Raw genomic sequence first — 25547 nt, 5'->3', positions numbered from 1 at the left:
CAGGGGATTTATCTCCGATGTGAAACATCTGTCGCTGTAGTAAGAAAAGGTGTCACGAACAACATCGAAGGTGCCTTGAGACATGACAGTGTGACAGTGAGCCAGCATGCACAGTATAAGGACCCTGGAATTAAAGCAACTGTCAGGGTTTAAGGCAAAAAATGGTAGCAGGGATGGACCTAAACGCAGAGAGACACAGGGGAACAGAGGGATGAATAACGGTGATTAGACACAGGAGGATTCAATCAGGGGCGGGACAGACAATCGAAAAGGTGGGAAAACATGCAAAAGCAGGAAGTGAAGTGAACACAAGACACAAGAGGCAGGGAAATTCAAAATAAAACAGGAAACCAACTAAACGAAACCCAATACCGTGACAGCAACAAAATGGAATTCAGCTATTATTCATTTTTTTACATTTACACCTGTGCTATTTCTCCTGTCTCATGTCACAATGTCTTGAAAATGTCTCCCTATGAAAAAGCCCTTTAGTTGACTCTTTCATAAGACTCTGGAGTTTTCTGTTAGTTAACTTCCTGCTGCCACTAGGCGGCGCTATGACCATGACTCAATATTGGCATGTAGGTTATCATCATGACGTAACTGGACTACAGATGCAGTTGTAATTGGCCTTCCATACTTAATTTTATCATTGTCTCTTTAATATAAGTGTGACCCGCAGTGTTTTATTGTGACTGTGGGCCATTGATCCAAAAATAAAAGACCTCCATTAACATCATAAAAAATGAATACTCTTCTGTGAAATAAAACATTCACATTCAGAGGAGAGGAAAGTAAGGCGCCATTAAAGATAGCATATATTAATAATTAGTTATTAACTTTGTGATTTGATTTATTGGTTTTCCAGTAATGCGTTTGTGTCCGTTAAGCAGAGGCTGATCAGCATCCTGTGAGGTGCTAGCAGCTCCGGGCGTGGCTTAGGTGTGAGTGAGACAACACAGAGAGGCGACTGCTTGTTCAAAAAAACAATGGCAGCCCTAGAAGAAGTTAGTGTAGTCATATCACAATTGGAGAGTATTTCTCCATTCAAAGAAGAGCAAAGAACGGCACTGAAGGCTTTTCTCAACGGGAAAGATGTTTTCGCTCTTCTCCCGACTTACTTCGATGAGGGTTTGATTGACAGATGGTTCATCCAATAACCTACGACCTGATTTTTAAAGTTTCTGCCATTCTTTTTACTGTGTAACAAACCATCTGGCGGGTCAGGTTATTTGTGGGGTGCATCACGCTTTAAATCCAATACAGAACAGCAACACAGCAATGAATCTTGTTCATTTCTCCCTTTGCAGTTTTCAATCTTCTGGGCTTGGACCCCTGCTGGTTTCCATTCCAACATGCTTTTACGAGCCATTTCACACCTGAAAGTGCAATGAACCACCTGTGGCCTGGGGACCAGGTTTTGATACAAACAAACACACAGTGAACTACAGGCTTCAGGCACAAATAATAAGCATTTTATGTTTAAAGTGTCATCATGTTTTTTAGTGCCAACATTAAATTGATAAACAAGTAACATGAATCTTTGCATTCAGTATGGTTGCTTTGACGACTTTTGTGGCTTCAAGCTAATGCACGGACTGATTCAATCCTGCAGTGACCTGATTCTCTTTTAAAAAGAGAAGCCTAGAGGAGCCGGATTCCAATTTAAACTTAGGAGAAGCCTTTTAAACTAGTGTTGTCTGCAAGCCTTAAAGCTGAACAGGGTCAATGAGGCCTTCCACATATGATATTCCAGGTTACATTGCTGCTCTGACATGAATTATTTCTTTAAACCTGAAATAAAAGTAGACACATTGCCCCAGAAGGATCAGAAAAGGGGATTGTAAGCAGCACAGGATGTTGTATTGTGAGATCCCTTATGCACAGTGAAACAACCTGCCTCTGCAGTTATGCTGCCGTTATGCAACCGACACAGTTCTCTGAAGTGAACTGAAGCTCATGTAAGAACAGGAAGGCTGCCTTCACAGCATACTGCAGCGCTGTGATGAGTCAAAGTGTGGGCAGTTGTCTGTGGCGGACCATCAGTTCTGCGAACTGGGTCATTAGGACAGGTAGGAAAAGAGAAGTGCGTTGGAAATACACTTGAAACCTCTCCGAACTCTGCAGCAACAGCACCTAAAATAGTACAAGGGATCTAGTTCATGCATAAGCAAATACAACACGATTCTTCACTTTCATCCTTGAGGCCTCCACGAAAAGTCTGCCGGAAGTAAAAATGTGCAGCTTTCTGTTTCTCTGTGTATAGATCTTATTGAAAGCATAGGAATGGTGACCTATGGGTTAAATTGAAATAGCATAAATAATGTGTTCATTTCTAGAACTAAATTTGCAAATTCTCTGGTGAATCATAATTAGTTTATCGCAAATTAGCAGGTTTTGTCATGAAAGCGTTACAATAACTTCTTTGATATTTGAGTTTTCAAAGCCTCAGACAACATTGGCCAGATAACCCTAAAACCTAAATTTGTGTATTATTTACAAAAAGCACATTAGGGCTGGTCGATACGGAGAAAATCAAATATTGTATTACATTTCACCAAATGTCTAGATATCTGTATTTCAACAACATATGGGGTTAAACATTGGTGCTTTTACAAAGTGTTTACACAATGAGATTTTTAATAATTAGTCATCAGTGATGTGGATATAATGATTAAGTTGGTAAAGGCAATAATAATAATAGAACAGCTAGATCAGTCTGGCAATTTCAGAAAATAATGTCACTTTATTGTAATGCAGCCTTTAAAACCAGTAAAAGATAACACTTGTGACATGTTACGATATACATTTAAATCTAGGATGATCTAGTCTCATATCACTATATAGATGTCATATCGATGTATTTCCTTGCTCTACAGCAGATGAATCTATGTTGTTTGTTTATAAGAATCTTGCCCTTATAAATATGAATCAAACTGCCAATAATATACTTCTTATAGATTTTTAGACCATACTTTTGGCTGGTATGTTAATGATGAGATGTATACCCTGCTGATTAGGGGTGTAAAAAAATATCATAAATATCAAGTATCTGGTTATTAGCTTTTGTGATACTGTATTGATCTCAAAAACACTGTGTGGATTTTTAATAACAGTTTACACACAAAGACAGACTCAGTCAAATATTTGATTGGCAAAGTGTGTGTCCTCTCAAAGTAGTGCTATGATGTTGAATGTTATATTGACTGTGATAAAAGCACATGCAAATCCTACTTTTCTGATTGCATGAAAAAAGTACACTTTTTTTACAGATATTATGCATATGGTGGTGTGTTCTTTATGACATTTTTCCTTAAAATTAGACTTTAAAATATATTCAACATGTTGAATCGTAACCCCTGTTTCAACCTATTGTATCGCCAGATTCTTGCCAATACACAACCACACTGCTGTGAAATCCTAATCCCATTTTTTAAGGAATGTCATTATTTTTTTGAATAGAAATGTTATCTTTTTTTCAATTCGGAATATTTTAAATGTGTCTCATAAAACGGGAATTTTCCACGCAGTATTTAAAAGTTAAAAGTACTACAATTGATGTTTGGCATGTTTTCATCCAAAAGCAAAGATGGAACTTTATAACCCAAATGACCTCTACATCTATGTATGTGTACAAACACCCATTTTCTACAATCAGAATGGCAGGAGTCCTTCCTTCAGTTGTCACAGTCAAAGCTGCCATTTTTATGACACATTGAGCATCTGCTCTTCTCGTTTCTGAAAGCCCGTCGGCTCATCTCAACAGCCAGCAGAGGCATCAACACGTGCATTTTGATTTCCCATCAAGCACTTTGGGAAAAAGACAGAAAACAGTATTGCATACCGGCTGCTATAGCACAACGACACGCAGAGCAGACATGTATGCAGGTTTCCATTCATTGCACACCTTAAGCCAGAAGGGGGGGAATTAATTAGTGTAAACAGTGTTAAATGGTTGGAGTGAAAACCTGCGTGCATATGGCTCTCAGTGGCACCACTGCGCTCAGTCTGTAATACTGCAGAACCAAAACTCACCAACTGAAATGCTGACCCTCTCCATCTGTCATGTATTATCTACATCACACTTCCTTTTAGGAAACACAGGATTCCTAGTTGAGTTGTTTAAAGTCAGCAGTTATTTAAAGTGAAATGAACACAAAAACGTGTCTTGAAGGAAACTGGATCAGGGACAATCCAACATGGTGTGTTAAACGTTATAAAACCTTCCTGATGATTTGTCCAAATCTAACTTTTTAAATCTAAACTTGAAAACCTACCTCTTCACGGCTCACTATAATTGAACAATTTGGAAATGACTTTGATCTGCCACTGTGGATGAAATGAGTTTTATAAATGAGCTGCCTACTGTTCTTCTCCCTTCACCCAATTTCAAAAGGGATTCATAAAATTGAACAAGTGGCCTGAATAAGTAAAAATAAATAGATAAGTACAATAGTAGGCTATAAACAAATTGTTTTTGTTTTCCTTAGCTTAACCGAAGTTAACTAACTAAACCTAATCTGAGGTTTACATTTGAGGAAAACATTTCAGTTTTGTTTTGTTTTTTTACAAGCTGGTCTATGTTTTCAGTTTTGGCCACATTCATCTGTTTTGTTAATTGCTCACTCACAAATTGTAGTCAGGCTCTGTGGATGTGAATGCACAGCTGTGGAACACCAGCATTCACATCAAATACATTTGCTGATGGACTTTTCCACTAGATGTTTTGGGTTGTATAAAACTAAGCCATAGGCGTTGGCATCGTGAACTAAACTACAGAAGCACGACATCGCATGTAAACATTTCACATGAAACAGAAACATACCAACAGCAGAGGAGCTCCACTATGGCCGCCGCATATTGAAGGATTCGAATACAGCCACTGTCTTCAAGTTTATCTAAACAGTGTTATGACCAAGAGCCTCCTGTGTCCTTCCATCAATGTGTGGTTCAACCTCAGCTTCAGATCCCGGGGGGGGGGACTGAAGTCTGAAATGTCAGTTCTCCAGGGAGGTGCAGTGTCTGCAACGTGTCACTCAACAGCTGTCAAGACGTTTAAAGTGACAATAATTGTAACCTGAAGACTAAAGAACTACACTTAAGTGGGTTTCTACAATTCAAGTTATATAATTTATTGTATCTGACTACACTTCAAGCAGGCGCAAGTATGAATCATTATATATTTACGAAGGAAGCCACAGATCAAGACATGCATTAAAATATGGAATTAATATTTCTTTAAGATAACAAGACAAACACCTTAAACTGCACTTCATTAGTAACTAAAATATGTTTTCTGACGGAAAAGATCACCCCTGACCTGACATTTTCACCCAAAACCATTCATGTTTGACATCCTCGCCTCTGGCAGCCATCACAGACTCAAAACATCAAAACAAAAAGATGAAGCCAAGACCTCTGCATCTCTGCACAACAAGGGAGGAGTCACCTTCATCTTGTGTTGCATCTTTGTATCTAATCCGACAAATCTCTTTTCTGAACATTCAAATATTGTATAACAGTTGTATGAGGAACACATAAAATATGTATCAGGTTTTCCGAGGCTGTCATTTTGGGTTAGCCAAGGTGGAACATGTCTGCCACTGGAGCGTGTCTGTGGACAAGACTTTCCAAATCAGACAAACCACACACACACACACACACACACACACACACACACACACAAACACAAAGAGACAGTTGGATTCGGGACACACTGAGACGTGGCATTTACAAGGGAACAAAAATCGCCCTTTGAACATGATGCTCTCCGGCATTTGAGAACATCCCATCATAACATCCCTGTGCGTGCATGCGCTATAATATCATAATCATCATCATTATGTTGATGATATGTGTAATTTAAAATCGGCTACGGATTTACTGCACAGCCGTTCGACGTAAGCACAAAGCTCTCAGTGGTACTTCTCTGATGAGAAGGAAGCTACAGAGCAGCTGCTTTTATGCACAGGGTCTTGGAAATGGTGCAGGCAGCTGGCCGGAGAGAAAATGATGCCCTCAGCAGCATTTTGTCACCACCATAATAGTTGTCGTCTTACCACAAGACACTATTTCTGTGTTGTCTTACCGTAATCCAGAGTGACATGAGTTAAGTTCAAAAGTGCAGCAAGTTGCACACACAACAGATCTGCTTTATTGGCAATGACATCACCAGCCATTAGTGGTATTCCCAGAGCCATGCATGGACTCCCTCTCTGGAATTGAATTATGTTATGGTCTGTATTTTGTGCATTTGTGAGTTCAAGGGCTGTATGGAACTTAAATACGTTATGGAACCAGCCAGAATGTGTTGTAGAGAAGCACAGGGTTTTGAAAATGTCACGTGCCTGAAGCTGAATGCATTGTCAGATTATTTCTTTACTTATTATCCATGTTAAATGTCCTGAGGAATATCTGCTATGGACTGGGATATTTAACCGATATTCATGATTGAATCCAGGGATACTCTCAACATTCCTCTCAAGTTGATTTTTTTGGCCACTTGGGGGCTGAAAACATTATTTAAATATATTATCTCTATGCTGGCAAACAACTGCTGATTTACAAATTAAGCAACATAAGCATTTATTTGGAGTTGCGTTTTGGTCACCCAATGAAATTAATATGCACACTACTTTTAGCTCTGTTTTGTCTCCACCAAACTGGGAATGAAATATCCGTCTCTTTGGCTGCTCAAACCCTCAACTATGTTCACCAGCTGGTCACAAACTGTATCTGTCTACCAATTGGTGCTTGGCAAGTAGCATACAATGCTTTTTTAAGAGTTTATTTTTCTTTAAAAAGAAAGCTGCCTGCTGTGTTTGAAAAACGCCGCTAAAGTGATTGGTTAAAATGAATGGCAACAGTCCCAGGCTTGAAAAAAGAAACAAGCTGAAAGACCCTAAAGCACTGAGAGGAGCTGCATATTCAGGTTATAATTCTCTGTGGGTTCATCACTATGAACACGCATTACATTTAGTGATGTGAACATAAATGAATATAATACATAGAGTTAATATAAAATAGTGCTTATTGCAGGCAGCTTTAACGTGTTTATTTCCCCCCAAAGTAAAAAGTAAAAAAAAAGTAATATTTTGGTATTTTAGTTTATTGACAAATAAACAAAACGTGACATTTTAAAACCTCTCATATTGAGCCACTGTTTGATCAAACAGCCACACATGAATGATCACAGTCTACTGTATCTCATTGAGATCAGTAGTCTCATTGAGATGAGTATAGGGTGAATTATGAGCGTGATGCAGTGGTAGCCAGTAGCACACACACACACACACACACACACACACACACACACACACACACTGCTATGAGTCAGCAGTACACCTCAGACAATTACTGGGCTCATCACTCCCGGTCACCGGCAGTAGGCTACAATAAAAGTCGAGCACGGGACCGCAAAGTCTTTGCAGGAATTAGTTCAGCAGCCTGACTGTGTCCTGCTCCCCCCCCCCCCCCCCCCCCTCTCTCTCTCTAGTCACACATGGTAGAAATATTTCAGTCAACCACAGGGTGGTTATGATTGTTAAAGGTCTTTCACAACAGTATAATGCAATTTGTAGCACTACACTTGTTTATCTGATTTTTTTTTGCTAACAAGGTCATTAGAGGGAATGGAAAGTTCAGATCAATGAAATGATTTAAAGTCCTTTGAATTCGAAATTGAACCGTGCAGCTGCATGCTTCGCACTAGTCAAATATAGTATTTAATATATTCTCAGTATTCAACCAGGAATTCAAACTTACCTAAACAATGCGGTTGATCAAAGTTAGTGGCGCGTTCACAAGTGCACTGGAAGCTGCGTGAGGAGCAGGTGTCCATCAGTCCGTCCCTCTCATGATCTCGCGCTGCAGAGCGCGCTGCTCTGTCCCTAATGCTGATTCCCAGAATGGACAGCAAACGGCAGCCTCCTGCTCAAACAGCGCGGAGGACCGGAGCATCAGCCTCCGTCCGATGCCTGGATCAGAGTGGGACTGCTCCCTTCTTCCTGCTTGCATAACAATACTCTCGACAGACCCTCTGCTGCAGCTGGGTGCCTGTGGATCAGACTACTTAGCCGAAAGGCGCTCTCTCTCTCTCTCTCTCTCTCTCTCTCTCTCTCTCTCTCTCTCTCCCTCTGACTTGCAAATGGACCTGGCACTGTTCCAGTCCAAGTCGCTCTGAACTAAAGTGCTGAGCTATCACACGCACCTGGTGAAACACCCATAAAACTGCCTCATCTCTCTCCCTCTCTCTCTTTCTATCTGTCACGGCTTGGCGGGGTTGCGTATATGCATCTTTTTGTCCGCCTGGCGCTCAGTGTCCTGAGTCACAGCCAGACCCAGTGAACTAGACTTGATTTGAATTGTCACTGCATGTTTGTAGCTGGCCGCCTACAGGGCGCAGGCTCCCTCCGAGGGAATCAGGGCCAAAGGAAGCCGACTCAGAGGTGTCAGCACGGGGGGGATGACAGGAGCGAGATGTGGTGACAGCGTGGGCTCACACACGCTTTTCCCCTCACATCATCTTTGAGGAGGGTATTACAAACTGTGACTAAGACAAACCACCCTGTGTTGTGAGGCCAAAATATTGCAACAAGGGCTCCCACAATCAACATGTGAGGGAAGAATATGTGCAAGGCCGAGTGTTTTAGCGCGCGCAGAGAGCAATGAAACACCATGCACGCTGGTGTGAAGATGCATGGCAACGGGTGGTGATCTGACGGTGGGTCATGTTATGGTCCCCTCTTGCACGTTCGAGCAAATTGCCTCTGCTTGCAGTTAAGTCGCCCTGCAGGATGACTGAAGTTCATGCGGAGAGATTAAAGACTCGAGGCAGTCTGGAAATTAGAGCCCTAGAACTCTCTGAGTTTGAGTCACAGGTAGCAGATAAGTGAGGATTACAGTCAAAGATGGGCACTGGCTGGACACAGACATACTCAGAAATATGTGATTAATCTGCAAACACACTACACACACACACGCACACACGCTGTCTGACCTTGGTGGATACACATTTCTATCTACATTATTACATCTCTCGTACATAATTGCAGCTTATTAATTAAAAGGTGGCAAGATAAAGAGTGAGCGGGTTCACAGGCAGGTACGAACAGCCCCAGTGAATTTAACTGATAGCAGAGTGTTTCGTCCCTCAACCATACTCTCACTGCTTATTAACATGTGCACTTCACACTCAAATGCGCTCTGCGCGTTCCGCTTCAGTGGATGAACCGTGTCACAGCTTAACAGCGAGAAGCGCACGCCGAGAGACAGCCAGGAGGAGAGAAATCAGGGTGTGTCTCTCTCTGCCACTCAAACATAATCTCTGCCCGTACGTGACCTCTACCGACTAATTTGTGAAACTGCATCCCTTCGCCTCTCGTTGCAGGCAACGGAGCGTGGCGCAGAGCAGGAGTCAGCGGAGAGCACGTTCACACTCGGTGAAACATCAAACTGCTGCTTGTTGAATCTCGCTCTGCCATGAAGACAATTACCCCCCTCCCCTCTCCTGAAATGCATCCAATAATGTTTATTGGATGACGGCATTATGTGAAATATTACAAACATTTTTGGCTTATTGTGTTTTGAGCAGCTTGCCTTTGTTTTCTCATACAACTTGGACTCTCGACACAACGTGAGCTTTACTACTAAACACTTTTAATTAGGCAGATTAGTGAAAACAAAGGGGCATTTAGTGTAATTAGTGGGATTATAGTCACTGTTGACCACATATTGCAACATTCAAAAATTAAAATAAAACAAAGTAGGGCTGCAACTCACGGTTATTTTTCATTGTTGATACATTTCTTAATGTATCGATTGGTTCATATAAAAGGTCAGAAAAGAGTTTTAAAAGTGCCCTTCACAATTTCTCAAAGCCCAAATTGACATAATCTAAATGTCTTGTTTTGTCTGACCATGTGTCTGAAACCCAAACATACATGGTTTCATATCAAAGAAAGTCAAGAAATCAAGCAAATATTATCATTTGAGTAGCTGGAACCTGTGGCATTTTGCCAAAAGAATAATTGCTGAATTATTTTCTCCTTTCAATTCATTAATCAACTAATTGTTTCAGCTCTACAGTAAAGTTAAAACACCTACAAAAACATGCACTTGGAAATTGTAAAATGAGGCTCTGTGAGATTATTCTGGCAGAAATAACACACACACACACACACACACACAGCATAAACTGAAAGCATCAGCCGCAGTCGATTTAACACTAAACACCGCCGTGCAGAAAGCCAAATACACCAACATGGTGACGGCTGGTTGCTATTCAAACACGTTACTCAGCGTGAAGTCAACTCACCTCCTCCAGCTCTTCCTCCTCACCTTACAACTTGGCAAAGCTTCTGTGAAAAAAAACGCTGCCAAATGGGAGACCATTACCAGGGGAGGAGCCCTGGCTTCAAGTCAGGTCAAATGCAAAAAAAAAGAGAGACTGTGCTGAATTCCTGTATGAGACTCCAATAAGCAATCAGCACTCCCCCTTACCCTGATGGATGGATCACAGCCCAGCCTTGTCGCTGCCTCTTATCCTCTCCTCTCCCTCTGGATTAAGTCCACTGAGTCTCTGTCACTCTTCTCCTCTCTTCCTCTCTTTTCCCTCCCTGTCATGAGCGTAATCACATGTGTGCACAAGCCAAGGCGGATGTCCACAGAGCAGAAACAGAGGGCTAGTGTTGGCCAATCGCGGGCTAAAAATAGGCTTCTTGAGTTCATCATTGTCTCTTCCTATGATGGTGAAGAGCCTACAGGGCTTGGCGAGAGGGAGAGGGCAGACCGAGCAGCATCCCTCTCTTCTGGCTCTTACTTCCCTCCTCGTATCGACCTCAGTCTCCCTATCAGTTTCACCTTTCCTCGGTCTCCTCTTTTGTAGGAGATATCAGAGCCGAGCTGGAGGCGCCAACATCCATTTTGCCTTGGTTTTTTATTTTTCTCCTTTATAGTTACACTGACCATCCATCCATCTCTCATAATGCAGAGGTCACAAGTTCGATGGGATCTAGTAAAGCGTGAGAGACAGTGAACCCCCTCCCCCCCGCATAATTGTTGAATGTCACAGTGGACAAGATAACCAGTAAAATGCCAACGAGGCTCTCCGTGTAGCAGCTGTTGCCATTGTGTCACGCATTGAAAAACACAAAAATATTGTTGCAGTGGGAAAATTACTTTGATTCATTGTCCACTGAAAATGGTGTATCTCTAAAATTTGGTATTTTTCTTATTTTCTGAAGGATTAAGTTTTTCTTTCGTGAAAAAATCTCCCAATTCTTATATTGAATAAACCATTCTGGATCAAAATGCACTGTCACAAAGTTGGAAACCGTTTTAGACAATTTGTCAACAAAGAATTGAAATTCTTACATAACTTTTATAATGCAATCCAATTATTTTGTCTACTCACTCAAAAAAAATTGTCCACACAAGAGGTTTCCTTCATAAATTACAACTCATGTTTTTATAATAGTTGAAACAGAAGTCATTCGAGATATATAAAAGAGCAAAGAAACAAAGAAAACATTAAGCCTAAATGTCTCTATAGATGATGGTTATGTACTTGAGCGCAACTGTGAGAACAAGAAAATATTTTCCTAATTTAGGTTTACACCAAATAGAGCTGCAACGATTAATCAATTAAGTCAACTTTTAAATGTTAGTTGCAGCTCTAAAACTCAAAAAATCAACAGACCGTCTTTCTTCATAAATGTGCCGTTGCACTGAACGTCACAGATTCTGATTTGAAAAATAAAACGTAAATAAATCATAGAAAACCTCCCTATTTGAAGAATTGTTAGGTCAAGTTCTAAAATAATATGGTTCACTTTATGACCAAAGAAAACACACTGCTAATCTTTTAGTACACAAACGATGATTCGCTTTAGATGAGTTAGCCGATCATGCAGGATAGACACATGGATAAATATGTGTCAAGTTAAGATTAAGAGAGAAACGTCTGATTGACCCATTGCTCCCTGAGTCACACGGCTCAATTAAACTCACCCAGAAGGTCTCTGGAGACGGTGAGTAATCCACTGAGCTCTCAGCAGAAACACCTTGTAAGGCGTGTCTTCTCTGGACAGATTAATGGGACGTCCGCTCTTGATATCACGGCTACTCACAATGCTTTCTATTGTATTAATGGTTGTCAGAGGCACAAATGCATCAGCAGGAGTACACACGTCCAACACACAATAACAAACAGTATTTCATATACACATTATACCCTGCAGACAAATCATGAGAAAATGTCAGATGTGGTTTAGAGCAAGATTCCCAAACAAATGCAGCTGTTATCAGGAAATAAAAGGTTGATTGCCCTCTGGCTTAACAAGACATGACTTCATGTTTCTATATTCTCACGTTAAGTTACTCCATTTGAATACAGTTCAGCAGTATTATACTTTCAGCTGTAAGGGTGTTTAGGGTTCACATCCATATTTGGTGAAGAGTGTCGGACCTACAGCCCTTTTTCTTCTTTAGAGTCCCCCCCCACCTTTAAGACAACACAGCAGGACGATAATACCAAACTGACGTACAGAGCAACCAAGTTTTGCTTTGGTTTTGGGTTGGAATGCTCTTGACTTGCCAAATCAGTCATCTGACCTCAATCCCACCAGTCATGTGTTTCACTTCGTAAATACCAGACAGATGGGGGAAAAAAATGAATGAATGATGTCAGAGTTGGATGAGAATTCTCTGTGGGCTCATCACTAGAGAAAGCCAAACACAGAGCTATTTGATCCCATAGAAAATGAGTGTTTTAGAATAGGGCTGTGAATTCATTAGGAAATTAAAGTTTGAACAAATAAAACAAACACGTAATTTGTTTTAATTAATTCCATTAAAACCCATTTAGTGTATTTTTAAGAACAACCAGAACTACTTCCATCAGTCTGTTGCACTTATAAACCGTCAATCTTAAATTCAAACAGGTTCACTGTTTAAAATGTAATCTTTTTAAAGCTTTAATTCTATATTGACTTGCATAACTAATGTATGTACCTTACAGTTTGGTACATGTAATGTACATGTTGACAGCCTTACGTGCAATTCTGTGCCGTCCAGCAGACTATTGGGTAGTAGTATTCCAACAATAAAAAGCCGGTTGAAAATCAGAAAGGTTTCCCTTTAAAGATTTGTTGGTATGTGGCTATAAAGTCCTTGATAATAACTCCCTGAACGCCTATAAACTACACGAGGCATTGTTATTTTTAAAACTAAATGAGTGGGACAATCTGAGCTTTCAGAGCAAAAAAGAACAATATTTGAAACCGTCAATGTTCAAGGGAGGGAAATCTGGATTAATCAACCTTATATTTATTGATTACTTTTGGGTAAGTCCCCAAAACAGATACCTCTTCTTTCCATTCGGGTTCACTGAAGTGCAGAATTACCTTGAACATCAACATGTTTGGGCTCCTTTATAAAACGTTACCATCCATCTGTTGCTTCTACCATTTCATTTTGACTGTTTTCTGTCAGGAAGTTCTGTTGTAACCGGTTGTATATGGACCCAAATGCAACACACAAGATTCCAGGGATCTTTGGCTTTTATTACAAACTTCCAGAAACAGCAGGTAGAGTTTAAACAGGGTCAGGATCAGAAGGCTGGTGGGTTTACCGGGAGTCAGGCAAGGGAGGGTGGAAGAGGGGCAGGCAGGGTCGGTGGCAGGGTCGGTGGCAGGGTCGGTGGCAGGGTCGGTGGCAGGGTCGGTGGCAGGAGGTCAGTCCGTGAGAGCGTGCTGGAGAGTCTGGCATTAAAAACCGAAGAACAATCTGACAAATGCGTCCAGGAGGCAGGAGTCTATATAGGGGCTTGATTACTGATCAGAGGCAGGTGAGTGAACAGGTGAAGGGAGTTTAGACTGATGAGGAGGGAGTGACTGACAAGTAGAGTGAGGAGGGTGTGGAGCTGAACTGTGATATCTGTGAAGTTTCTCATTAATGGAGATGGCGGCTATCTTTCCCTTTCAGACACCCACCCTCCCTATCCATCAATAACTACTCTCACTATCTTTCTCCTCCTTTTCCTCCCTACATCTCTCCCTCTCTCCTCTCTCTGTGTCCTGACTCCTCCCTCAGTTCAGCCTGGTGCCCTCTCAGCCTCCCTCTGCCTCTCCTTAACCGACCAGTGTCTCTCCTCAACTCAGTCACTTCTTAAACCACTAAACAACCACAGAGGGGATCAGCCTTTCACCTCACTACAGGTAGGTTTGTTTAACTTATGAGAATACAGAAAACATTGTTTAATATCTCAACATGTTCTGTAAACAGTAGGATGTAGTAGAGTGAAAGTTGTTTCTGCTATGATGAGATTGGTCAAGAATAAAATGGAATAAAAGCAGCACATTTTTTAAATGTTAGAATTGAGATGTAGAGAACGTTACTTTTAATCAAATCTCTATAAAGTGTTGCTAGTTTGAATACAATTAAGATCCCTTATTTCAAAAATTCCCTCTTATCGGCTTTGATAAAAAACGGTTTATGCTTCAAACATCAGGAAAAGCATTAGATAAGAAACAACCTTGAAAAAGGGGCCACTGCAGAAAAAGCTGCATGGTTTTCCTATAGTCCTAACTGGAGACTACGCTGAAATGATCCCCTAACTAGGTTTTTATTCATTATTTTGTAGAAGATCGTTTGAGTAGCTATACTCAGAACATCTGTATTGCAGCGTGCTGGGTTGTCTGAGGTCACGATTGTTAAACATGCTTGACTACAAGATAAAATGCAGGGAATTTCCTGTTTATTCAGAGTGATCTAGTAGATTGCCCACCCTCGTTTCGTGCAGTCATCGCCATAAAAAGAAGTCTTTTCTTTTTTTCTTTTACTCTGAGCTGACATTGGTGTGGTGCTAATACAGATTGGTGCTATCTGAGCAACGCCAGCAGGTATACTTTGCATTTTACAATCAGGGATGAACAGTCCTTCAGTCTGCTGAAACAAGATGAGGGAAAGAAAGAGCAGTGTGTATACCGGCACCTCTCCTTTTATAGGTATTGTTGCATGTAGCCTTAAGTGTTGCAGATGGCCTCCGTCTGCTGAGCAACACTGATCTGTACTCCAGAAGAGAGGCGTTATATATCTATCTATCTATCTATCTATCTATCTATATATATCTATCAGTATATACAGTGAATGACAAATGTACTCAACAGGCTCTCCTGCAAGCTCACAGAATGCCTTTTGGGGGAGGAAACAAGTGCGGCTGCTGCCAGAAAACCGTCTACTTCGCCGAGGAAGTGCAGTGCGAGGGGAAGAGCTGGCACAAATCCTGTTTTCTCTGCAGTAAGTATTAAAGTTCCCAGGTAATCTGCTCTATTCGTCTGCAGACTTCCGACTTGGAAGTCACAAGAAGTGCCAGGATGGAATGCAGGGTATTTGGCACCAGGGAGGGAAAGTGAGCGTCTGCAGATTTTCGCTCAGACATCTCAGTCCTTATTTGGATCCAGTGGAAACATGTGACAAAGGTTTGGGCTTCCTTATTTGGCAGAGGAAGGTGCTCGTACTCCTCCTCCTCCTCCAGCACAGACGAGGGGTTATCCGAGCCAGCTACGCACAAAGTGGGCTTCTTTAAAATGTCACGCATAGTTTGAGGTGATGTCACGGCTAAACATTGTGAGAAAAGTGTTTTAGATTGTTTGGTTTGCTGTAGATGCTTGTGAGAGTAAAGAGAGAATAATTAGATCTGGATTTCTAATGTGTTTGTGTTTTCTCCCTTTTTCCTTTGTTGTAAGTGGTCTGCAAGAAGAACTTAGACAGCACAACAGTGGCCGTCCATGTGGATGAGATCTACTGCAAATCATGCTATGGCAAGAAATACGGGCCGAAAGGCTACGGCTTCGGAGGTGGAGCCGGTACTCTGAGTATGGACACAGGAGAGGGACTTGGAATCAAGCCTGAAGTGTGAGCTAAAAATCACTTCATCCTTTTCTTTGACCTATTGAGGTCAGCATAAAGCTAAATACTGTACATCCAGATGATAGAATCACAAAGTACATTTCCTACGTTTTTGGAAGAGAAAAGTGCGCACAAACAAAACAACTTCTATTAAAATAAAAAGGATCCACATATCTGTGTTAGTAGCTCTTAATTAGTTCAATGAAGTTGTTCGTCCAGCTGTTCTGTTCCCGCCTTTTCTACCTTCTTTAGAGCTCTGCTTTTTACCTCACAGGCAAGCTCCTCACCGCCCTACAAACAACCCCAACGCCTCAAAGTTCGCCCAGAAACCAGGGGCCTCAGATGTGTGTCCTCGATGCGGGACAACAGTGTACGCAGCCGAGAAGGTTGTCGCAGGAGGCAATGTAAGAAAGATCTATGCATCCATTATGGAAGTCTAAGTGGAGGATTTGTCAATGCTTTGTATATGTTTGAGTTTGAACCAACTCTCTCTCTCTCTCTCTCTCTCATCAGTCCTGGCATAAAGGCTGCTTTCGCTGCGCCAAGTGTGGCAAAGGACTCGAGTCCACGACTGTCGCTGATAGAGACGGGGAGATCTTCTGTAAAGGTCTGTGTGTGGCAGAAAATGAAATCTACATTCTCTCTTGGTCCAACTTTAGAATAGGAAGATTTGCTGATTTTCTTTCTCTTATACGACAGTAAATTTAACATTTTTCGACTGTTGTTCGGTCACAAGGAAGAAAAGCAATTTGAAGATGTTACCTTGGGCTTTAGGAAATCGAAATGGACCTTTTTCACTATTTTCTGATATCTTATAGAAGTAATCAAATTGATTAATGCAAAACAGTCGTCACCAATGACAAATTATTGATAAATTATTTGTAAAACAGATGCAAATAGTGACATGAATGAATTAATACTGCATTATAGTGCATGCAGTTGTTTTATAAGAGATATGTTGGATGTCACTGGTCAAGTTAAACCTCCACCTGTCACATCTGGTTGAACTTCAACCTGCAGCAGAAGAAGTTGCTCTAATGACTCAAGACAGAGGCAGCCCCTCTGACCTTTTGCCATTTAGTGTATTGTCATACATATTTGATCATGACTTGTATGAATAAGCAAGTCTAAAAATAAACTCTTTAGTTCCGATTTTGTGACTCTGTATATTGATGTTTAATAAACTAGTGTTTCTCATTCTTCGTAATCTCATTCACAGGCTGTTACGCAAAGAACTTCGGTCCCAAAGGTTTTGGCTTCGGTCAGGGTGCGGGAGCTCTGGCTCATTCCCAGTGAAGCCTGGAGCCTGGAGCCTATAGCCCACCTGGGACCGACATCGCTCTGATATCATCGCTTCCAGGATCCTTCAGTCGATACCCAGCCTATACTTCACTCTGCCCGTTCACTCCAGCTAAAGGCAAAGAAGAATGAAAGAGGCACACAACTCACCGCTTTTTGTACGAGTTCACCGAGTAGATTTTTGCTTTATATGTTGCATTTGATTCTGGATTATGACGTCCTCGTTTTTGACTTCTTATCATGCTAAATATTCATAACACAGTAAATTATAATTCTGTGTTTGGATGTGCACATTGTGTGTGTTTAAAAAGGAAACAAATAAAACATGGCTAGAATACAAAGAGACACTTCCACTGTAATAACAGAATTAAGTTTGGCAAATGAGTTTGATTAACAACCGAATCAGTCGGGTTTAGAGACTGACAGCTGCAAAAAACCAGGCTCCCATCATGCTTCAGTTCCACTCAACATAAAGCTTTTCCTTTCTGCCTCACATGTCAAATGGTGTGCGTACTGTCTTAAGATGTGCCTTATTCCTGAGACAGAACAAACAAACAATGGCATTTTTATTCTTACTCCGCGTGATGCAAAGTCTGGCACACTCTACACAAATGTCATTGTTCCTTATACGGTTCTGGTCCGATGCAATCATCGTGTGCCTGTATGTGGTGTTGGGCGTGCTTGTTATTCGCTCTGATCATCATCAAACAGAGCGAAATGCCAGCGGTCGTGGAGAACAACGGAGTCGCAGTGCTTCAGCCCCGTCTCTGCCTGCTCCGAGGAGTTGGCACACTGACCGGAGCGCCAGGCAGCTGTTTGTTTGTCTGAGTCAGATCAACAGCAAAACTGCAGGTCTGAGGTCACGCTGGGATCTGTTCCAGAGTTGTCATTTGTTTACAGTCCTAATAAGTGGAACAAAAATGTGTTTAATCTCTGACATTTCAAATGGATTTATGTTTGCTTTGAATGTCCTGCTGCAGGTATTAAAATACCGTGGACATGTAGTTTAATTCCCTTCAGTCCTTTACCCACCAGAGGGCAATAGAGAGGCCTGATCTCACACTAAGTGAGTATTGAATACCTGGACTTTTGTCCCGCCACAGTTTTTGAATGAACCGGAAATATGTTTACCCTTTTCAGCGGGTGGGCTTGCTTGGAACTTTCTGTGAGCATTTCAAATAAACTCCAGCTTTACCAGCTGTGTGATGAACATATTAATGCATCATTAGTTATCATCCAGTGATATAGGCCTACAGAAAATATATTTTGATGCCAATCATTTTGTACTTTTAAGTAACATTTTGAATGCAGGACTTTTACTTTGTCTTTTTACAGATAAAAAATAATATGAATGGGGATGACAGCAAAAAACACATCCACAAAGCATGGTAAATGAACATTTTAAATTCTTAGACTTATACAACAATATACAGCATGTGCAAACTACTGTACTGTAAAAGTGCTTTGTAATCCGTTGGCATCTGAATATATGAGTCGGTGTTCAGTTTCCTAGAGACAGTCCAGCAAACACACACAGCACTTTGTTAATCCTGCTGCCATATATACTGAGGAATTATAATCAGCTGCCATGAGCCAACAGCCTGGATCACAGTGTCATAAATCAAATCAGCATCAGGGACTTTAATGTGCTGACTCAGCGAGACCAAAAGAACGGTCCTGCAACATTTTACAATCTAACTCTACCCAAAAGGTATATAAAAGAGGATACAGTTACATCCCTGATGGCATTGTAAACAATGCACAGTGCCTCTCTATAAACATGAAACTGTAATAAATAGCAGGGCTGGTGGCCCAGCAGGTCAGAGTGACTGTGTCTCAAGGGGCTGACAGCTCGCCAGTTATCCCACTGAACCGCCTGCTGCTCCACTGTATGCAGGAGACAATGCAGCAGCCACACATATGTTTCCACATATGTGAGGCATGTGGGCAGTGTAAAGAGCAGCAGCATGAAAAGGCTGTTTTCAATAATACTGTAATTTTCAGAGTATGCAATATACGCAGATAGGTTACCTATTAGAGGAAAAACCTGAATAAATGAGGAACATAACAATGCAGATGCTTCCACGGAAGAGTTCATCGACTGGTTTGAGAAGAATGAAAATGATGTAAATCATGAGCTTTGGCCTGCGACGTCAACTCAGTTTAAAACCTATTGGAGAATTGGGAGTGACATGTTTGATTGGACTCTCCACCACCATCATCAGCATAATACCAAATGAAGGAATATATTTTGGAAGTATGTTCATGTGTCCAGTCAGAATCTAAGGTGCAGTGAATCTGTTCTGCCCTCACTAGCAGCAAGTAAAACACACTTAAAATAAGTGTTCAACAGAAAAGTTCCTTTAAAGTTTGTATTGGAAAAAGTCTTGAAACTGTGAATATATGTATTGGATAGCAGGTTTGAAGGTGATTTAAAAATAGCATAGAAGTGCTCACGCTAATTAATGACATACTAACGTACTCTGCTAAAGTTAGCGACACTGGTTTTTACGTTGTTACGTTTTAGAAACGTACACCTCCTTCCAACCTCTCTATCACTATTACGCAACGTTTAAAGATAACCAGCTCCATCAGCCTGAAAAAGAAGAAAATATGAACGATTGAGGGTCTGTGGATCAGAGTTGGTTAGTTGTCAGACCCTGTTCAGAGCTCGCCGATGCCACGCTGTGATTGGCCAGTCTGTGTTGGAGGGCGGGACTTAGTGAAGGGTCAATTACATCTCTAACACAAACACAACCCAGACACAAGTGATTTTGTGGATTCATGCAAGGACTTGTTGTCCTTGCACGAGTGAATTGAGCACTTAAACATGTGATCACATGAGACAAGACAGATTCGTCTGTGTTTACATTCTGCACACACAAACTCCAAATATAAAGCGTGCACTCATAGAGTACGAGAGCCGAGACCCAAAATCAGAGAGTGGCAGCATCACATGGCCCTGCAATTTGTCTATGTTTAGTTGTTGGCCTTAGCTAAATGTATACTGGAAACTGCATTCCTGCCTTAAAACCTCGGCTTAGCATTGTCTGCCGCTCTTATCCTAATCAGACCAGCGGGGCCCTGCAGTCTCAGGGGGGACAGGGCACGTCTCCAACATCACTCTTAGTAGCCAAAGAAGATCTCAGATAATCATCAGCAACAAGACAAGCTGTTTAGCTGTGGCTGCGTGAAGTTTGCTTCAATATGGGTTAAAAAAACAAAACTCTAACTTGAACTTTCTGCATACACATCAGCCGTCTGTTAGGATGAAGAAAGCTGGTACACGAGTAAAGAAGATTCAACCTAGAGCTTTAAATAGCTTATACAGCGTGAAAGAGGAAAAACAGATTAACAACTGACTGAAGACTGCCGATGGGAAAGTCGTTCATCCCGTCCTGCCGCACAGCAAAAGTTCACACACATTATTATAAAGAAGCAGAGGGCATTGATCTGTCAACACAACACAAGCATCACAACCACTGTTATCCCGAGACCACCCCTCTCATGTGTGTGTGTGTGTGTGTGTGTCTGTGTGTGTGTGTGTGTGTGTGTGTGTGTTTCTATTTAAGTCTACTCGTGATAAAGAGGAGGGACAAAGGGGAGCAGGAGATAAATATTCTGGTGCGCTCTTCTCTCCATCGCTTTGTGTCTGTCTGCATCCACAGCATCAACACAGAAAGGTAAGGCTGAGAATCTCTGCTTCACTTCATGTGGTAATGTATTACATATTTAACAAAAAAATTGTATTTTTGGATCAAGAAATATTTTTGTCTCATCGAAAGTCCAAAACCCAAAGATTCTAGTTTACTATCAGAAAACACTGAAAACCATCAAATATTCACATTTCAGAGGCATTTTTGATTATAAAATGTGTTAATTTTCTGTCGAGTAACTCATTAATTAATCAACTAATTGTTTCAGTTTCCATTATATTAAAAAGGTTTAAAAAGAAATTGCGTTGCTACAACAATAAGGACTCTCTAAATGACCGTTAATAATCACGAATCACTTAATTGTAGAACACTGAGTGGGCGATATGGATGCCATCTTCTATTTGCATTATATGTACTTTTATTTTTCAGTATTGATATATTATAATAATATAATAGTAACATTTCAGAAAAATAAACTGCTCATGGACAAAATAACCAGCCAGAAATGTTTTTCGCTGTTTCATGGAACAGTATCTTGATTTGTCAGATATTCCAGCACATTCATGCAAAAAATAAATAAATAAACAAACAAAATTCAGTATTATCAAAAATCAGTCAGCTTCATTGACTTACAGCATGGCCTACAAAAAACCTAAAGATATTAAAAGGAAAAGATACCAACATATAAACACTATTCAAATCTAAAGTTGCAATGATAAGCTGCAATAAGAATGGTTTTGATAATGAATCAATAAAGTAATTTTACAAACAAAAAGTCGAACAATGAATTATTCCAGCATTTAGATTGTGAGGATAAGATGCTTTTCACTGTCTTATGTGAGAGTAAACTGAATATCTTTTGGTCATGAAATGTTGGTGTGACAAAAAACATACAATTTATTTATTATTATTTATCAATGATGTAAGTAATTGGTAGTTACAGTCCTACAAAATCTCAAATGGTTGACACATTAATATAGTTTTATCGTATAAAGCATCCAAAGCTGTGCAGAGCATACACATGTTTATCCTTTTACCGCTTTGTAATATGTGTTAATAGTAAAGCCAGTTAAGCATTCTTAATTAAAAGGCCTTCCTACAAGTACGACATAACAATGCCTGATGAACAAAACATAAACACCAAAAACAGACAACTAATTTAGTAATTTATTGTATAATTTACAAATCATTGTTCAAGAATAGTAGAAGCCATGGAGTAAAAGCTAACATTAGACAACAGCTTTAAAAGATCAATGTGTCTCTATATACACTGTATATTTCCATTCTTGTAACACTATAGGGGCGACTGTGTGGTGGAATGTGTCTATAGTGGAGCTAAAAGGGAAACCATAGTCAAGACCCGCTGGGGGGGCTCGACCCAAGTGGTCCCCGCTGTCGAGCACTTCAGAGGCAAAAGGTTTTATTTTTGTCTTCCAGGGGGAATTGAAATAGCCAAGATGCCTGAGAAAGCGTAAGTGTATTGTGTTCTGTTATTGTTTCCATTTCCAAATCAGAGTATGAGTTTCATACAGCAAATAGGATTTATCTATAGAAACTATAGGGCTCCGGACAAAATCTTCTACCACGATATACGTAGGTCATTTCATATCTCAATAATGATATATCACGATATGTAGCATGTTTTCTGGTACTTCAGTAAAACAAATCTATGAAATAACCACATGGTAGTATTTTTGTATCGTCCTGTGTGAATTAAATACGTGGCAAAGTACTGGTCAAATTAATGAGGAAAACATTATTAAATACCTTCAGCTACACACCGACTACGTTTACATGCATGAACGCAAATACAGAGTAATCAGATTAAAACGATAGTTTGATTTATACTGAGTTGTTCCAATAAGTAGAATTAGCATCAATTCCGATTATCTGAGAAATTTGAGTTAATTAATGTGCGCTTGATATTATATTTCAATTTAGACGATGTATTTGGGTATCACAATATCTCAATATATGATTTCATCACGATACGACTCCATTGCAAGACGATAAATTATCATATAGAAATATTGCTATCTGTTGAAATATGATATGCCAACGATCATTAAAAGTTTTTACAATCTGCAATTGGATGCTAATTAAACTACATTAAACTACATTTCTGTGTCCTCTCTTTATTTTCTTCCCACAGACCGGAGGTAAGACTTCACAAGACACTTCTCACTAAGGAATTGAATAATATTACAGATTATCCCTGGACTACTAAAATGTTTGCAATGAATTTTACAAATATATATTTTGGCAGAGAAAATCTAAAATCTCAGCCTCTCGGAAGCTCATGCTGAAGGTGAGTCCTCAGTCCAATTTGCACAGACTGCGTCATCACAGCGAGTCAAACAGTTACATTGATTTTGTGCTATTTCAGAGCTTGATGGTCGCCACGGCCATGGAGGAGCTGGAGCAGGAGATGGAAGAAAAAGAGGAACAGAAGTCAAAGTACCTGGATGAAAAATCCCCTCCTATACAGCATGTCCTTAGACGAGCTGCAGGTAGAAGATCACGTTCACCACAGAGTTGTTCACATTTGCAAACTAAAACTCTGAAATAATGATGTTTTTACACTCAGGAGGTGATAAAGTTAACATCCACCTCCTTTTATTCTCCGTTTAGACATTGTGTGAAGAGCTGCATGGCAAAGTAGACGTGGTGGACGAGGAGCGGTATGATATTCAAGCCAAAGTCTCACACAACACCAGAGAGGTAACTGAACAGCTTTGATCATTTCCACACAGACAACCAAACAAGTACTTTCTGTCCAAACATCAACACAGTTTAGTTTTAAATGGTCTGATTCTACAATGGGACGGTTGAATTGATGTTACCGTCTGTAGAAAATGGCTGGGATTAACTTCCTCTCCTCTCTTCTCCACAGATCAAAGACCTGAACATCTAGGTCTTGGACCTGCGAGGGAAGTTCAAGAGACCCAGCCTGAGAAGGGTGAGGGTCTCTGCTGATGCCATCCTGCGATCCCTACTGGGCTCCAAACACAAGGTCTCTCTGGATCTGGGAGCTAATCTCAAATCAGTGAAGAAGGAGGACACAGAAAAGGTGAGTTTGGGGAACAAATACAAAGATATGGAGATGCTTTCAGCCAAATGACACAATCCTGATGTATTTAACGACACACAGCGTTCATCTTTGGCAGAGATGTTTCCCATGGTGGTGATTTATGTTGCACATCTGCACTTTAAGCCTTTGGCTGATTGTCAGCCTGACGGAGTGTGACACTGATTCATGAGCTTCCTCAGCTTTGCCGAAACAAAATGAAAACCACCGGTGCGAGGGTCGAGATATAATGTTTAACACAGATTCCTCCGTACCGCGAGTGTTTGTTTCATCAAGAGGCGCTGGCTGAATAGAAATGGCATGCATGCAAATGTGCAGAAAACCTTCAGAGCAAACACCACACGAGGAGAAGTCTTTACACAAACTCTCTGTGTTGCTCTCTGTGCAGGAGAAGACGGTGGAGGTGAGCGACTGGAGGAAGAATGTGGAGGCCATGTCGGGCATGGAGGGCCGCAAGAAGATGTTCGACGCAGCAATAGGCGAAAACCAGTAAACGACTGTTAAAAGAAACAACTGTCTTTCATCTTACATCAAATATGATCGCTTGTAAACCAAAGAGTGCAGAATGCATAAACTCTGATGCACTTCACTGGATCACAGAGATTTTGTTTTTGGTTTGTTCATACATTTTCTCAAATGTTCTGTGTTTTCTTTCATTATCACTGAAATAAACATTTTAGGATATGATTGATATGGCACTCCTCAGACTGCGTATCCCATTTGCATTCTCTCATAGTGGGTCTATTTGGTTGCATTTCATTCTTTGAATATCAAAAGAAGTGAAACTTTGCATTCATTCACATCCATCAGCTGTTGTGATGAACCGTGATTTAGCCTCAAGTGAAGCTGCAGAAACACAGTTTACATTCTAAATGTAATCGAAGTCAGACAACTCTGAACGTTGCTCAAACTACACTCAGTAAAACAACATACAGAGTAAGACTCAGTTGATATCTAAATACAAGGCGTAACAGCAGCAAGTGAGGCAATAATTCATAAATGAAAATACACAGAGGCTATACCGAAAGCTCAGCCAGTACAAAGAATTGAGTCACAATTACTACCAATGCAATAAGGTATAGGCCAGCAGACCTGCACTCAAGAATACAGGATGTGTTGTGAGCTAGCATAAGTGGTTTATACGTAGCCTGGTGAAGTAGCAGTAATATCTGCCTCTTGGGACTACAGATGAAAAATAGCCTCTTGGCTAACTGGCGCATTTACAGCAATGCTTTTATGAATGTGCACTGTCCCTTATGGTTTACCATGAACCACTAGAAAATCTTCAGCATGTCCCGTCCAAAATGTACCAAGAACAGAGACAAGGATTGACTGTACATCTGCCCCATTCTTTAGTTTTTTGTAATAATCCTTACAATTTTCTCAGTGATATGTTTTTTTGTGATATTTTTTAAATTTAAGCAGCATTTTATGTGTGAAAAAACAAAGAATTTCACAAAACAGAATGGCATTTCAGAAAACACTGACATTTCGTCAAGCAAAATGACATATCACATAACACAAAGACATTTCCCACAACAGAACATATTGTAGTTCAGAGTGTACAACAAACAGAAGTAGTAGCTTTTGCAGTG

At 40.6% G+C, this 25547-nt stretch overlaps 3 protein-coding genes across 14 annotated transcripts in view; 2 read left to right on the top strand and 1 right to left on the bottom strand.

Moving 5' to 3' along the window:
• The window catches only part of nav1b (neuron navigator 1b), a 67561-nt gene extending 59478 nt beyond the window's left edge, over positions 1 to 8083 (bottom strand). For 6 of the 12 annotated variants that reach the window (XM_031871660.1, XM_031871661.1, XM_031871662.1 and 3 more), the window contains exon 1: positions 7765 to 8082. The gene's annotated coding sequence lies outside the window, so the exon portion shown is untranslated. Of the gene's footprint in view, positions 1 to 7764 lie in introns of all 12 variants that reach the window. The other 6 variants (XM_031871663.1, XM_031871665.1, XM_031871673.1 and 3 more) reach the window with 2 other exon arrangements.
• A 5919-nt stretch (positions 8084 to 14002) lies between these two features.
• csrp1b (cysteine and glycine-rich protein 1b) lies at positions 14003 to 17700 on the top strand. The gene is made up of 6 exons (XM_031871773.1): positions 14003 to 14216; positions 15168 to 15297; positions 15747 to 15915; positions 16184 to 16313; positions 16423 to 16516; positions 17129 to 17700. The coding sequence occupies exons 2-6, from the start codon at positions 15189 to 15191 to the stop codon at positions 17203 to 17205; spliced, it is 579 nt and encodes a 192-aa protein (XP_031727633.1). The 5' UTR covers positions 14003 to 14216; positions 15168 to 15188; the 3' UTR covers positions 17206 to 17700.
• Positions 17701 to 19097: 1397 nt separating this feature from the next.
• Positions 19098 to 24445, top strand: LOC116396859 (troponin I, slow skeletal muscle-like). Its single transcript, XM_031871774.1, is given in 7 exon segments — positions 19098 to 19465; positions 23131 to 23172; positions 23251 to 23348; positions 23350 to 23374; positions 23496 to 23585; positions 23758 to 23934; positions 24341 to 24445. Coding segments are annotated over 7 exon segments (558 nt in total). The 5' UTR covers positions 19098 to 19444.
• Positions 24446 to 25547: the final 1102 nt, after the last annotated feature.

This window comes from Anarrhichthys ocellatus, unplaced genomic scaffold, assembly GCF_004355925.1.
Source record: "Anarrhichthys ocellatus isolate YVR2014 unplaced genomic scaffold, GSC_Weel_1.0 scaffold60, whole genome shotgun sequence".
NCBI lineage: Eukaryota > Metazoa > Chordata > Actinopteri > Perciformes > Anarhichadidae > Anarrhichthys > Anarrhichthys ocellatus.
Note: the sequence above shows the minus strand (reverse complement) of the source record. Positions and strands in the feature narration are given on the sequence as shown.